The 17,193-nt window shown below is 27.7% G+C and overlaps 1 protein-coding gene across 1 annotated transcript; it reads left to right on the top strand.

Moving 5' to 3' along the window:
* The first annotated feature begins 8,466 nt into the window (after window positions 1-8,466).
* On the top strand, window positions 8,467-13,049 carry LOC105783648 (cytochrome P450 CYP736A12). Its single transcript, XM_012609222.2, has 2 exons — window positions 8,467-9,212; window positions 11,924-13,049. Exons 1-2 carry the CDS (start codon window positions 8,523-8,525, stop codon window positions 12,755-12,757), a joined length of 1,524 nt encoding a protein of 507 aa, XP_012464676.1. The 5' UTR covers window positions 8,467-8,522; the 3' UTR covers window positions 12,758-13,049.
* Window positions 13,050-17,193: the final 4,144 nt, after the last annotated feature.

Below are 17,193 nucleotides of genomic sequence, written 5' to 3'. Positions count from 1 at the left end.
AGCATTATTTTAATATTTAAATTAGAGAAGTATTATATATTTAGTATAAGTTTATTTTATAATGTGTTCTAAATTACATAATATAAAGTATTAGAAACCTAAAAACGCGTGAGTTACATGTGTTTCCACTCCTATTTATAGGAATTAATGAGTTACGTTTCAATTATAATTATTGAAACATTATAAGTATTTTGAATATATTTCAACAATCTCCCCCCATTTTTGAAATATTTTAGATTTTGATAATCTGGGAATCAGTTGCATAAGTGAAAGTGTTATACAATTGAACATTTACTCAGTGAAGACATGTTAAAGTTAATCGAAATTTCATAGTAGATTATGTTTTGAACCAATTATTCCATTTAATTAACCGAACACATCTCACACAATGATTACAACACTAGTCAATGCAGAGTATTCATGGACATTATTATGGTCATGTGTTTAGTAACCTCTTTTCATGAGTGTTATTAAGGTCAAGCCCTTAAGCTCTTAGAAGTGACCACACTTCACACTCACATAGGTAGATCCTAAGAGTGTTCCCATAATTATAACACTCTAACACATTTATGTTATGAGTCTACTAAGAGTATATTACTCATCCTTCCCCTTACCATTACCAGTATCTAGCACTTTTTTCTTAGCACAATATACTATTTATTATTTTATAGTTTTAGCAGTCGCATGCTGATGATGTATTTTGAATCGATCAAAATTTGACATTATATCAAGTGCTGAGTCAAGTTTCCGTTATAGGTAACTCAAATGTTATGTGCTTGTACCCTATCCCTAAATTTCCATATTTCCACTTTATCTAAGAATTGAGAGCATTAAATTTGTTCAAGTAAGGAACTTTCCTTAGGGTGCTATTTGATAGTAAAACCTTTTGTGTTATTATTTTACTTGCTGAGTTCACAAGGGTGAACTTAATGGTGATAGTATTGATCTTCAAGGTGCAAATGTGAGGAAAATTGTCACAGGATGTGTGATAGGTTAGAATCACTTATTGCAATTGTTGAAGAGAGTTGATATTTCTCACTGAACTAAGCTCCAAAGATGTAGAAAAACCGAACTACGCATATGTTTTGTTTGTTTACTATTTACAATTTGGTGCCAAAGAAATGCCTACTACCCTGTCGCTCCTTCCAAGCACCTATCTTATATTGCAGCAATGGTTTTAAATCTTCAATTGATATAAGAGTTTACCACATAAAGTAGATAGTGGAGATCCTAAACGTTGCTAGAATCAAGTTGTGAAAAATGTTTTGCTAAGTATTGGATTATATAAAGTATTTTTAGTACAATTAGATATTATCAAACCAAAATTTCATTATTCAACTATTAGCATATATCAGTATGAAATATTCTAACCAAGGTTTTTAGAACCAAACTAGTGGTTGAACCGATCAAGCTACCGGTTCGTCGATTTGACTAGTTCAACCGTCCGTCCAGATCAATCAAATAAAACAATAAAAAATATTTTTAAAATAATAAAAAAAATCTAGATTCTTAGGTCAACTGATCTAATGGCTTTCTCCAGACCTATACTATTGTCATTTCAGTCTAACTGATTCAACCGGTTGATTCGATTCAATTCAAGTTTTTATGATTTTTTTATAATTTTTATATGTTTATATTGATTTTTAATAATTTTAAATATTTTTTTTATATTTTTATGATTTTTATAAGTTTTTAAGAATTTTTATACATTATTATAAAATTTATATTTTAAATGTGTTTTATTAATTTTATAAATTTTATTAGAATTTATTATATTCTATAATATTTTTAAGCTTTTTTAATAACTTTTTAAAATTTATAAGTTTATATAATTTTAATATTTTTAATATTTTATGAGCAAATATTAGATTAAAATAGAAATTATCACGTATCACCATCTAATTAGTCCATTAATTTATTTTATTGGTGAAATGGTCAACTATGGATTCCATTTACGGAGTTGACTTTGGTGCATATTTAATATAGAGGCGTAATCAATTTTTTCACGTTTTTTTGCCGTTTTTGTATGTAAGCTTTTTTTAAACGTTTTTTAAGTTAAATAGTGAGACACTCAAGCTTTGGTATTGGACTTCTGATGTGATAGATAGTACAATTATTACATATATTTTTAAATAAGGATTATATGTAGAAAAAGCTTTTAAGAAAATGTAAAAAATAAACTCTTCTCTTAAATTCGCAATCAATTGAGTTTTTGTTGTTAATAAAATTATCAATTAAGCTCCTCAATTAATGGAATTCGTTGCTGACCTCGTTGACTATTAAATTAAATTGACAAACCAATTAGATTGTGACATGTGATGATTCTGGATTAATCTAATATTTTTACACTAAAATCATAAAAATTATAAAAACATTGAAACTTATAAAAAACAGAAAAAAAATATAAACAAACTAATAAATATTAAAATTATAAAAATAATCTCATAAATATTATAAAAATATAAAATATCTAATAAATTTATAAAATTAATAAAACACATTTAAAATTTTATAAAAACATATACAAGTTCTTAATAACTTATAAAAAAATCATTAGAAATCATTAAAACTATTGAAAATTAAAAATATTAAAAATTATTGGAATCGATACAAATTTATAAAAATTATAAAAAATCATAAAAACTTATAAGTATTGTAAAAAGTTATAAAAATCTAATAAATTATTAAAATTATACAATTAAAAATATATTTAAAATTGTATAAAACTTATAAAATTTCATAAAAACATTAAATAATATAATAAATTCTAAAACATTATAAGATATTATCCAAATTACTAAAAAGTTTATAAAAATCATAAAAGCATTAAAATAAAAATAAAAAGTCATTTAAACCCTAAAATCATAATGAGCACATGACATCACACCAACCATCGGATAATGAAAATAGTCATCGATCGTTAGGGTCATTTTCATGTTAAATAAAATGTTCTTAATATTTCAAAACTAAGACGATAATTATGAGATCCTCTCCTTTTATTGATAAATTATTGTTTTTTATTTTATAAATTTTTATCTCTAATTTTTTAAGTACAGTACGGTAGTTTGGATATTGAAAATTGATTTTTTTTTTTGCTAAGTATTGTATGATATAACATATTTTTGGTGTAGTTAGATACTATCAAACCAAAATTTAATTATCCAATCATTAGCATATCTTAGGGCCCCTTTGGATGGACGGTGCGTTTACCTACGGTTAGTTAAAAACAACGATTGCAATGAGATTATATATTGTAGCAATACTATAGCGTGACACAAAAAGAAAGCTAAACGCACTGCATTGGAGGTAAACGCCCATCCAAAGGGGCCATTAGTATGAATACTCTAACCAAAGTTTTCAGAATGGGACTACTAGATGAACCAGTTAGTCCGCTTGTTTTTCGGTTTGACTAGTTCAATCAATCCGTCCATTTCGATTAAATAAAACATTAAAAAGTAAAAAAATTTAAAAAAGTAAAAACAATTCAAACGTCAAGTTTTCAAGTCAATTGGTGTAATGGCTTTCTCCGAACTAGTACCCTTGTCGATTTTGTTTAACCAGTCCAACCTACTAATTCGATTCAATTCAAGTTTTATGATTACTTTTATAATTTTATAAGTTTATATCAATTTTGATATTTTTAAATTTTTATGGTTTTAATTTATTTTAATGAACTTTTATAAGTTTTTTAAGAATTTTATACGTTTTATAAGATTTCAAATATGTTTTGTTAATATTATAATTTTTTTATAATTTATTAGAATTAATTTGATTTTTATAATATTTATTATTTTTATAATTTTATAACTTTCTATCAATTTAATTATTTTTTATATTTTAATAATTTCTTTTATTTTATGAGAAAATATCATATTAAATCATAAATTGTCATATGTCGTCGTTTGATTCGTTTATCAATTTATTTTTACAGTCAACCTAGTCAACCATAAATTTTGTTAACGAAGGGTTTAATGGATTATTTTAACTAATGACAAAAGCTTAATCAATTTCTTTTGTTGATAGTAATGGACTAGATATTTTATTAGAAGACAAAAATAACAAAAAATACTGGCCCAAAAAGAATTAATTAAATTTTTGTATTTTCTAAAAGGTTTTTTTTTACGAGTTTTTTCGTTTAAAAAGAACATTTTTAAAGTTGAATACTACAACGCTCAAGTTTTGGAATTGGACTTATTTTACTTTTGCTCATTTTGATGGCCAAATTTCGGAAGCCACATTAAAACCGTTGAAAACATTTAATTGTTGAAAATAATTAGGTTTCAGTTGTTTTTACGAAAACTTTAAAATTTAAATACCAAGTAATTTAGAATTTGAAAATACTTATCCAAATTTAAATACCAAGTATTTGAAAAGTATTATTTTTATATCGAAGTCTCATCTTAAATCATTAAATTAAGAATTTGTAATAATTTTAATTATTTATTAAAATTAATTTTGGTAAAAAACTTCGGCAGCGGACTTTTGAAAATATTTTAAAAATCACAAAGTTTATTTAAAATAAATTAAAAATCATAAATAATTTATATTTCCTTATTCATACTCCTACAACAATTGTTTTAAAAATATGATATGACTTTTATTAAGGTTTGAAGCAAATTTGCACCAAATGGGAATTAATGAAAAAGAAGGGATTCAAAGTTTCAAACTCATATCATCAATGACGCCTCCATTATTACTCAATCACTACACTTGATACTTATATATTGACAAATGTGGCAAGATTATCTAAAAAAAATCGGGCGTGACCGCACTCAGTTCATTAACCAAATTTTTACTAACCCAATTTTTGAGATGTGACATGACGGATTTATCAGATAATAACATGTGATAGTTTTTTATTTAATTTAATATTTTCTCATAAAAACTATTAAAAATCATAAAAATTATTAAAAATCATTAAATTTATAAAATTTATAAAATTATTAAATAATAAAATATTAAAACTGATAGAAACGTATAAATAGTATAAAATTAAATATTATAATAATATTTAAAAATCTAATAAATTATAAAAATTATAAAATGAATAAAACATATTTAAAATTTTATAAAACATATAAAAATTCTTAAAAATTATAAAAGATCATTAAAAATAAGAAAAAATCATTAACAGTTTAAAAAATTGAAATTAATTTAAATTTATAATAATTATAAAAATCATAAAAAACTTATAAATATTATAAAAATTTATAAAATTATAAAAGTAATCAAATATGTTTTGATTTTTTATAAACTTATAAAATTTATAAATAATATAAAAATTATTAAAAAAGCTAAAAATATATAAAAGTAGTCATTTAAACTCCTAGAATAACTTATGATATCATATCAATCCTTGGATCATAGAAATAGTGATCAAATTATTAAAATTATTTTAATGTTGAATAAAATAGGCTTTTTATAAAATTAACCCAAAAGATTTAATTAATTATGTAAATGACTCATTTTTTATTAAACACGTAAGTGACCTAAAATTTACAATGAAAGTTGGTGGTTTAAAAAATTATCAAGAAAATACTATAATTTCTAAAAAATATGGGGGTTTAAAATTTTTGTTTTGTGGAGCCAAATAAATTGGTGCCACCAGTTTCTAGAGCTGCCTACATCATCCCTTTTTGCAATGTGGTTTTTTTTTTAATTTTTAAAATTTTAAATATATTAAAAACATCTTTTTTATCTTTACCTATTAAAAATATATTAAAATTTTAAAATTGGTTATACTTAACATTTTTTAATATGTTTAAAATTTTAATACATTTGAATATATTAAAATTTTAAAATTGGTTATACTTAATCTTTTTAATATATTTAAAATTTTAAAATTTTTTAATTTTTTAAATTTTAAAAAAAATTTTTGTCTTTACCTATTAAAATATATATTTTAAAAATATATTGAATATATTACAATTTTAAAAATAAAAAATTTATTTTAAAAGTATTTTAAAATTAAAAATAAAAATAAAAAATATATATTTATTATATTCGGGCCGGGCCGGGCCTAGGCCAAAAAAGTAACGTCCGAGGCCCGGCCTATTTTTTAAACGGGCCTCATTTTTTTGCCCAAACCCATATTTCGAGCCTATATTTTTACCCGAACCTTTTCATATTTCGGATATGCCGTCGGGCCGGGCGACCCTGGACAGGTCTACCTCTGCTTTACTTTGAGATAATGATTTGGTTGGTTGGAGTCTTTATCGAGAGGTCAGAGTTACCGACGGTGGAAGCAAGCAGGGAAATCATTATCAACTAAAATTTGTCACACTTTTATGATAATTATTAATAATAATTTTATAAATATATTTATGTCGCTAACATTTTTTTTTTCTTTTTGGTGTAGAAAACAGACAAAAATACCAAAAGATTTACATAGGAATACTAGGGGTTAAAATACCCCTTCTGTCGTCTTCTAAAATTTTTTGAATCTCCAAAGACCAACGATAAATAAGTATTAACTTTTCTTTATTTACAAAAGTCATTTTAATTAATGTATCTATTACTTGATTATTCTCTATAGGAGTATATCGCATAAACTATTTATCTTCATAAGATAAAGCAAGAGCAAACTATTCAAAATTGTCTACAGTTCGATAACAAAGACATAACACTTCCCAATTTCATCTCGAATCACATCTATTGTAGCAGATAACTCGATGTTTGTTTGAACCGCACCATTCGTATTGAGATAAAAACACATACTTGGGACTAACGGCGCACAAAGAGATTTAGATCCCATTTTCGACACAGCTCCATGTGCTGAGATAAATTGATTAGCTCAGCTGTATAAAATCTTAATAATCACATTTAGATTCATAGAAGTATCTTAAAAAATAAAAAAAGCCCCAGCTGGGTCTCTCGTGTTAATATCGCTAACAATTTTTAATCCAATAGTAAGGATGGGTATACGGGTTTTTCAATAATTGACCTAAATAAACTGTTTATGTATGAAAATGTCCCGAGTGCAATATCTTGTACTAAAATGACATGTTTCTACAATGCAACGAACAAATAATTATTTTACCATCTCCTTTTTTTTTTTTTACTTATTTATCTTTTCGTTTGACCATGTTGGCTTTTATTGGAGATCAACCGGATTAAGCAACGAACAAATAAAATAACAAGGAAATTGAAATGATCGAATGCAAATATCTTACGTGGAAAAACCCTTCCGAAGAGGATAGAAAACCATGAGTAAAAATAATTTTACTAAAACGGTAAAAATGAAGAGTACAAAAGATGGGGATAAAACTAAATCCTGAAACTCAAAATAAGAACCCTCAAAACGTAAACACAAATTTCTCTGAAAGCTTATAAAAGTTAATACCTAAATGTGTAATGGGTTATTTTTTTAAGGTGGAAAAGGACATATTTACAGCTAAATTCATAGGTCAAATAATATTAAAATAACATACACTAATCAGAGTTTTAAGTGAAAAACTAAAAAATAGAGTTTAATTGGGAGAAGAAAAGCCGAAAAATACGAGGTATAACTCCACAGCTTCTTATTTATTTTACAATTAATTAATTTTGTTATTGTTATTATTAATTGTTATATTTTCCATGTCTATATTGTTCTTGTTCAAGCTGCCTTGTCTTCTTCTGTTCCTCTTTTCTTTTCACCTATCCCGGCAACTAGAGCACGCCGGCAAAAAATAAATTCGAAAACCACACTGGCAAAGAGAATGTCGACACTAAAAAAGCAAAACATCATTTTTTTAAATTTAAACCAGTGTTGGCAACGAGAACATCCACACCTATTAAAATATTTTTCTAAAATCCTGGAATGTCCATATTTTTTAAGTGTATTGAAAAAAATACATATTGGTGCCAATGAACACAAAAAAATATATATTTTTTATAGACCAGGCAATCATTAAAGGATGATGGATGGCCGACACCAACATGTATTGTAAAAAAAATCATTTTCATATAAGATTTTACAGTTAAATCATTTTCGTAAATAATCAATTTATTTGGGTCAATTATAAAAAAATCATAAGTATAAATATTAAGCTGTCATTTGAATGCCAAATCAATATATTAACAATCCACTTTCATAATCTTAAAAATATATTTCTATATTTTTTTAAATAGATTAAGCATTAATCTCAATCAATATATAAGTTAACGCAGTCGATTAAGTCTTAGCTTGACTAGTATGTGTATTGTTGTCAATGTAAAAGTATGTGAGTTTGAGTGCACTGAAATGTATTATCCTCTTATTTATAAATCAGAGAAGAGCTATAGATAATTTTATACATTGTGTCAAAAAATACATAAATTAAGGCATAAATCTAATGTAAAATCCCACTTATTACTTCTTTCCCCACGTGGTTCATGTTTTGTTTTTTTTTTATTGAGAATTTGGCTATTTATTTGTAATTACAGCATTACTTGTCGGCCAAGTTGTGAAATCATGTTTGTTCCTTTCTTATTTAAGGTGAGGTTATTAATTGTCAATCGGCTACCTCTACTTTCCCATCCCAACTACTTTCCCATCCCAAATGTATTATTCAACGTTAGCCATACTCTTGGTACTCCTTGTACCTCTTTGTTCCTTTATCTACTTCTTCCGCCCACGAAACCACCACAAAAATGGCCGGAAACATCCACCCGGTCCTGCTCCTCTTCCCATTATTGGTAACCTCCATATGCTAGGGAACCTTCCTCACCAAACCCTTCACCATCTTGGCAAAAAATATGGACCCATAATGTCAATAAAGCTAGGCTATGTACCGACCATTGTGGTATCATCACCTGAAGCCGCTGAACAGTTCCTCAAGGTCCATGACCTTGTTTTTGCTTCCAGGCCTAACCTCCAATCTACCGAGTACTTGACCTACAGTGGCAAGGGCTTGGCTTTTGCCCACTACGGTTCCTATTGGCGAACTGCACGGAAATTGTCCACTTTGCACTTCCTTAGTGCTTCAAAAATCGAATGTTTTGCCCCAGTTAGGAAGGAAGAGGTGGTGTCATTGGTTGAATCGGTGAGGAAGGCAGTGACGGCGGGTGAGACGGTGGACCTTAGCCGGAAGTTAGGTAAGGTTATTGAAGTAATGATGTGTAAACTGCTTTTCGGGCAGTCCATGGATGATAAATTCCAATTCAAACCGCTAGTTGACGAGACCATGCTCTTGGCTGGGGTTTTCAATCTATCAGATTATCTACCTTTTCTTGCACCACTTGACCTTCAGGTAAATATCCTTTTCTTTTTCTCATTTTATCCTATTTTTATATGATTTTCCTTTTCACAATTTATTTTGTTATTACTTGCTCCATCTTGGGTTTTTTTATCAGAATAATATAAAAAATTAGGAAAATTGTATAAGATGTAGATTTTTTTATCAAAATAATATAAAAAATTTAATTAATTACAAACAATGAGAAAATTTATTTACGAAAATAAGTTGTTTGTTACCGTACAAACCGGTGTCATCTGACACATCGGCAACGTTACAACTTTTTCGACCAATCATCAGCCAATAATTATGTTTTTTCTTTAAAAAAATTATTGGTGCCATCACTGTTTCTGGCGGAACTAGTGTATATCTTTTTAAAATATTTGTATTTTCACGGATATACACGATGAGAGAAAAATAAAATATATATATTTTTAAGTGGATGTTGCGAATGTATCAAGCCGCACCCTTCTAGGTTAGAAAAAAAAAAGTTTATCATGAAAACATGAGCTGAAGTTAAAAAAAGTTCATAAAAAAAAAGCCTATCACCAATAATATTTAATCGAACCAAAAAAAAGTGATCAAACTGAGAATTTGTGGCTTAACCGGTTCAACCATCAGTCCAATTTTAAAGAAAAAAATAAAAATATATATACAAGAGAAAATAATATTTTTTGCTTTTATTGACACATGTCAATTTTTAATTATTATGTCATCTATATTCATTTCCAATAGGAGAATGACAAATTAGATTTTTCATCTTAAACTTTAGCTTTTTTTCTCCTAAAAAAATTCAAATCCAATTGAATATGCTAAAAATCAGGAGGAAAAATCTTATTTGTCATTCTCTTATTAGAAAGGGATATGAATGATGTGAAATCACAACTCCATACAATTAACAATCTTAAACTAACATATATGTCAATTTGGGAAAAAAAGCAGTCTACAGAGGCGAATCTAGGGGGCTGGCAAGGGCCTCAATCCCCTCTCAAATGGAAAATTGTTATTTAGGTCCTTTAGGAATTTTTAAAATTTTAATTTAGTAAAGGTAAAATTAAACTTTGGCCCCCTAAAATTATAAAAAAATTTAATTTAATCTTTTAAAAATTATAAATATATAGACTATTAAAAATTAAAATTTCATTTCTGGCTCCACCCCTGGTAGTTTAGGTATCACTTGTAACTAAAACAATGTTTAGGTGCCAAACTGGAAAAAATGTATAGTTTAGATACCAATTTATGGGTTAAGCTTATTTTTTAAATAGATTTAACAGTTTGACTAACGATTTACTCAACAGAGGTACCAACTTGAAGAAAAAAAAGTAGTTTAGGTATCACATGTGACTAAAAAAAGTTTAGATACCAAGATGAGAAAATCAGTATAATTTAAATACTAATTTATGAGTTAAACCTTATATAATTCATTAGGGACTATAAATAGTGTGTTAGGAAAGATCTACGAAATAATTTTTTAATAAAACGACATTATGTTTAAAAAGTGAAAGGTTATTAAAAGAGTAAATAATATTTATAAAACTTATTTTATAATTAGATAATTAAAAAAACAATCGAGTTATGACTTACAAATTGGGAGTGACATAAAATACATTTTAAATAAAATAATTATAAATTTAATAAATATTACTCCATCGAGCTTCAAGTTTTAAAAATATTCACAAATTACTCACATCTAGAACTTCAAGGTTCAACCTTTAAAAACAAAAGTTCAAGCTTCAAAAATATTAAGTCTCTTCACCCTTCAACCTATAAGTGTTCATGGGTTGGTATTAAGTATAATAATAGATTTTATGTTTGTTTAAGTTTGGTCTGACCCAGAATATAAACTTAAAATTTTATCCAAATTCACTCAAATTTACAAAAAAATTAACCCAAGCCCATTTTAGGCTCGTCCATATTATTTTTAATTTTTTTAAATATTTATATTATATTATTTTAATATTTAATAATTTTATACATTTTATTTATTGAAATTTTTTATATAATCATATTAACATTATTTTATTGTTTACATTAGAGTAGTATTATATATTTACTATAGGTTTGTTTCTTAATGTGTTCTAAATTACATAATATAAAGTATTATAAATTTTAAAACGGATTGAACCAGGCTTAAACCTTGAATGTTCAAGCTCGAGTCCAACCCATATTTTAAATGGGCTTAATTTTTTTGCCCAAGCTCATTTTCGAACCTAACATTTTTTGCCTAAACCCTTCTAAATTTCAGACAAGCCTTCGAGTCTAGATAAATAACCTAATCTATGAACAAGTCCACTTCAACCCCTTATAAAAAAAAATTCAATTTCATGCTTTTAGTTGTTTTGCATCACGCTAGTTCTTATGATTTTTCAAATTATTTGTTGCACTTTATTCGTTGAAAATCGTTTCAATTGAATAAATTATTTAAAAATTATAAAAAAAAAACCTATTCAACTGTGGGTTTAATCGATTGGTCTAGCTATAAAGAAGTATTTTAAGAGTTTAATTATCTTTGAATAATTTGATTTTATAGGTTTTTAAAAGATTAAAATACTTATCAAGTTGTGACATATTCGTCGTATCTTTACCTTCTTTAGAAATTATCTGGTTCGAATTAAAAAAAATTAAAATACTTGATTCACCAAATAAATCTAGTATTTTCACAAAGACTTGACAGTAATGAAGAATAAAATAATATATTACAGATTCCATCTATCGTTTCATTGCAGGGATATAGAAGAAGGCTTAAGAGGACAAGCAATGGGCTTCACGCAATTTTTGACAAAATGGTTGATGAACATCAACAAGGGACTTACGCCAAGGAACAAAAACCTTACACAGATTTCTTTCATGTACTGGTTTCATTGTTGGATACACCCATGAACCCTAACGATGAAGAGCAGCAGTACATCATTGGTAGAGAAAACATCAAGGCCATAATGGTGGACATGGTGGCAGCTTCATTTGACACCACAGCTACAGCCATTGAGTGGACACTTGCAGAGCTTCTAAGGCATCCTTCAGTCATGGTTGCTCTTCAACAAGAACTAGAAAGAATTGTTGGAAGGCATAGAATGGTAGAAGAGTCGGATCTACCGAAGCTTGCTTACTTAGATATGGTCATCAAAGAGAGTTTAAGGTTGCATCCAGTGGCGCCTTTACTAATTCCACGTGAGTCGACAGAAGATATCACCATTGATGGATATTTCATTCCAAAGAAGTCGCGAATTTTAGTGAATGTTTGGTCCATCGGGCGAGACCACAAAGTATGGTCAAACAATGCTGAAGAGTTCTTTCCAGAAAGGTTCAAGGATAGCAACATAGACCTTCGAGGACATGATTTCCAACTCATCCCTTTCGGGAGTGGCCGTAGAGGATGTCCTGGAATGCAGTTAGGGTTGACCACCATGCGTCTAATTATAGCTCAATTAGTTCATTGCTTTGATTGGGAGTTGCCTGATGGGATGTTGCCTAATGAACTCGATATGACTGAGAAGTTTGGGCTCTCGTTGCCAAGGGCTAATCATTTACTTGCAAACCCAACTTATCGTTTAGTTGGTTAAAGTGAGATAACTAAGGGTACGTAAGATGCATATCAATTATCAAAAAAATTGAGGTAACTATCATGGTCCCATTGTTTTAAGGTGAGTTCCTCAGCTAAGGGTTCTCATTTGGGCTTGATTATGGGTTGTTTTGTTGCCCTTTCATCAACTTAGGGTTAGTTTTCTATTTGTTGTTGCTGTTAAAAAGTGTTTTTTTAAAATACTTTTAGAATTTATGTGTTAAGCATTATTTATGGTCATAAAAGGTATTTTTGAAAAGCAAGAGGAAATAAAACGAAAGTAGTTTTGAAAAGTTTAGTAGAAAAGTACTATGAAAAAGTGTGATTTGTTAATTTTTAGTGTTCTCTATTGCTGCCAAAAAATTACGCTTGATGGTTTAAATTTTCTTTTAAATATGATAGTCAAAAGTAAAAATTAGTTAAGTTATATGATATTTAAATAATTAATATTATGATACATTAAATATAAATTATTTGTAAAATTTATAAAAATATTTTAATAATCTAATATAATAATAAATTATATTCAAATAATTTAATATAATGATATATAAAATATAAATAGCTAACATAAATAAAGATATTTTGATATTTTTCACTTCCAAATATAAAAGCCAAAAACCAAAAGTTCTTTAATCCTACCTTTTGCATTTGAGTGGAAAAACATTTTTTGGTTGCACTTTTGACTCCAAAAGTCGAGTGTTTTTCATAACTTCTGTGGTGGAAAAACACTTTACTTTTGGTTTAAAAGTGTTTTCCCTTCAATGGAAAACACACCCTTAAGCTTTACAAGTATAAAAATAATACAAATCCATAACTGGTTGAAATCATAAATTCAACTAGATTATATATATTTGAATTAAAATTCGTTAGTGGATTGTTCTATTCAACAATGTAAAATAACATTTGCAATTACAACTGAATGTAATTCAGATGGATAATCAAGTCCAAACGAAGTTCATCATTCTTATTAAATGTAACAGTCTTTATCTAAACCCAAAGGTTGACTCGAGTAAGCGATGTTACAATTAAATGACTTATAAACTTTCACTAAATGACTATTAAACTTTCATTAGCTAACCTAACGTTATCAAGGTCCCATTCAACATTTTAAGCCATTACCCAAGTCCTATTATGAAGCAATTACGTATAGAAATTATCCAGAATCGAGTCAAGGCATAAAAACATATTGTTAAGCATTTCAGGCTAAAAGTCTCGAGACTTGTACCTTAAATCTTGAGACATGAGTCTTGAGACTTGGTTGTTTACTATAGCAATTTAGCTATTGACTTTGCAAGTTTTGAAACTTGGATGCAGGGACTAAAAATTAATCAAGTTTAAAAACATTTCAAATCATTTTCAAACATCTTCATTTTAGTGATATGAACTTCATTGATGGACTAGATTGGATCGTGGATGCTAGATTGGATTGAATCTCTGCATTCTTAGTTGCAAAGAGTCCATGTTTACTTTGCTTGTTATTATTATGTTGTATCTAGCTTACCTTATTGACGTTTTAGTGCGATTATAATATATCTTGTAACACCCCATACTTGACCCGAACATTGGACCAAAGCACCGAGATGTTATGTACGTACAGGTACTAGATTATACACTAACAAATCAATGGTTTCTAAGTTTTATAGCTTAATACAGATCATACAGACCCTACGGAAGACCTACATTTGACCCAAAAGACGTTCACGGCCTCAGGAAAACTTTCAGAATTTTGACCCACACGCCCTTATGGATACACACGACATGAGTGTCTGGCCCGTGTGACCTACACGGCCTAGCACACGCCCGTATGGCCCTCTTAGTGACTCACACGACTTGTCACACGGTCTCACACATAGCCGTGTGATCCCAAACAATAGGTTACACGACCTGGACACACGCCCGTGTCCTTAGCCCGTGTGACCCTAAATAGTGCCTCACACAATCTACCACATGGCCTAACCCACGACCGTGTGGCATCAAAGGCCATGTTTTTCGACGTTCGTAAATTGCTGAAATTCAAGTTTTTGGTACCCACTTGATATGGTTTTGACGTAGAAGCAACAGAGGCAATCCTAGAACCTAAAAAACAACACTACAATGGCTAAATCAAACAAATAAACCAGAACAAAATGCTTGAACTAACATCCAAAGCGAAGTACATCGAAGGACTTTGACACCAAATCTTAAACGAAGTTAAACGCTTACCTTTGCTCGTAAACCGAAACACAACTCAAATCGTTGAGGAAAAGCGTTACTCTTAAGATCTTCGCCTAACAAACTTGTGCAAATAAGAAATCTACTCCATACAAAAAAATATAACTTCGTTCATCAAAACTCATACATAGAAAAACTTGACAAAGAACACTTACACAATTTGACTAGAGAATTACAGCACAACAGAACTTCGAATATCATATACGAAAGGATTCGAACAGTAAACTAAGGGTGGGAGAAGATCCCAACCAATAAGAAAAGAAAAGGAAACAGTAGAGAAAAAAGTGGAAGGAAAACAAAAAAAAATGTAAAAAGGATAGGAAGTTTTTCTTTGAAAGAAACTTAATTAATTTCAAAAAATAGAAACTAACTCGCAAAGCAGGATAATAAAAATAACTTCTCATTGCTTTCACATGAACTCACACACAGGACCACAAGATATACAGAAGCTTAACCATTAAATCAGTAGGCTCATTCTTGCTATCAACTGAGCAAAAATAATATTTATGCCAGATGCTCAAGAATAGGAATTTAGATAAAATAGCAAAAATTTTCAACAAAAAGATTCAAACCCAAAACCTCGCGCGCACACAAACACAACACTAAACCATTGAATAAGATTAACTTGTTAAAATTTCAAAAATCTTAATTCACAAATCGAGAGATAACCACTCTTGGTTTCACGACTCAATTTCTTCTAGCCCGGTTTTTGGAATGTTACAATTTTAATGGAAAAGGTCTAAATTATAAATAAAACAAAATTTTGTTCTTTTCCTCTCCATAGACGTAGGCTTTTGTGAAAGATGAAGATTTCTTTTTACACTAACTTTAATTAAATAAAATATTAATAAATATCTTATAATAAAATAAAATATTCAATCAATCATGTTTCAATACTTTTCTTCAGTAATTATTACGTCATATAATTATCTAATTTGAGTAATGATCATTTTACCCTTCATAAATTATTTTACTCTCTAAATAGATATCAATTAAAATTATTTTAATTTTTTCGAATGATTTTTTTTAATTTTGATTCTTAATTGATTTGGTTCGAATCAATTCAATTACATTTACTAACCATTTTAATTACATTGATATTGATATTAAATATGTGTTTTATTTTGTCAAATTGTTTTTATTGTAATTAATAATTCCTTTTTTTAAAGAATTAATAATTCTTATTATATTTAAAAGTGGTTATTTTCTTATATTTGTCTTTGGTTAAATTAGGAAATATTTTTAATATTTACTTAAATAAAAATGAATGTATTATCACAGTAATTAAATATCCATGCACCATAGGAATAGTTTACTTATAAGATTATATATGACTTTAAAAAATTATAAGATATATAAATATTAACAATAATAATATTTTATTATTTGTTGTTAAAATTTAAAATGCAAAAATTAACCGATTTTAAATGGTATAAAGATGTCTTTATGACTAGAGTTATGCAAAGGTCTTATAACCAACAACCGATTTAGAAAGAAAAGTTTCTAGCAAGACTTTCCACTTTATTTGGAGAAAAAGTTAGAAATCAAATAAGAGAAAATTACAGAGGTATTATTCCATATGAAAAGCTTACATATGGTGAACTAATTAGTTTCACCCAAAAGAAGGATTAAAAATTTATCAAGATTTAAAATTATAAAAGCAACTTAAGAAAGAAAGATATCAATGTAGAAAGGAATTAGGATCATTCTGCCACCAATTTGACATTAGGAATGAACCTTCTTCTTCAAAAACATGTTGCCCTATAAAACCAAAAATAGAAAGAAGAATATTTCAGAATATTATAAAAAACTCAAATATAGAAAATACAGAAAATGAAAGAAACAACAGAAAACAAAATTGATAAAACAATAAAATGTTATAGATGTGAAAAACCAGGATATATCTCAAAATATTGTAAAATTAAAAGAAAAATCAATAATTTAAATCTAGATGAAGAAATAGAGCAAAATTAAATAAGATTCTGTTAGAATTTAGAAACAACTTCTTCTAAAATGATATATCTATCGAAACAGATGAATTACAAATAGACGAATTACGTACAACATCTCAGTCTTCTAATGATGAAAATGAACTCTCAATTAATATGTTAACCAAATACCAAGAATTTATGATCGAAGTTATTGATAAAATTCAAGACCCAAAACTTAAAAGAGAATACATTTTGAAATTAAAATTCTCATTAAAAGATAAACCAGAAAAAG

Source organism: Gossypium raimondii, chromosome 13 (genome assembly GCF_025698545.1).
Source record: "Gossypium raimondii isolate GPD5lz chromosome 13, ASM2569854v1, whole genome shotgun sequence".
NCBI classification, from domain to species: Eukaryota; Viridiplantae; Streptophyta; class Magnoliopsida; order Malvales; family Malvaceae; genus Gossypium; species Gossypium raimondii.
Note: the sequence above shows the minus strand (reverse complement) of the source record. Positions and strands in the feature narration are given on the sequence as shown.

Coding starts and splice junctions, on each gene's coding strand:
- LOC105783648 (XM_012609222.2), top strand. CDS start 8,523: ATGTATTATTCAACGTTAGCCATACTCTTGGTACTCCTTGTACCTCTT. Junction 9,213..11,923: donor TTGCACCACTTGACCTTCAG/GTAAATATCCTT, acceptor GTTTCATTGCAG/GGATATAGAAGAAGGCTTAA.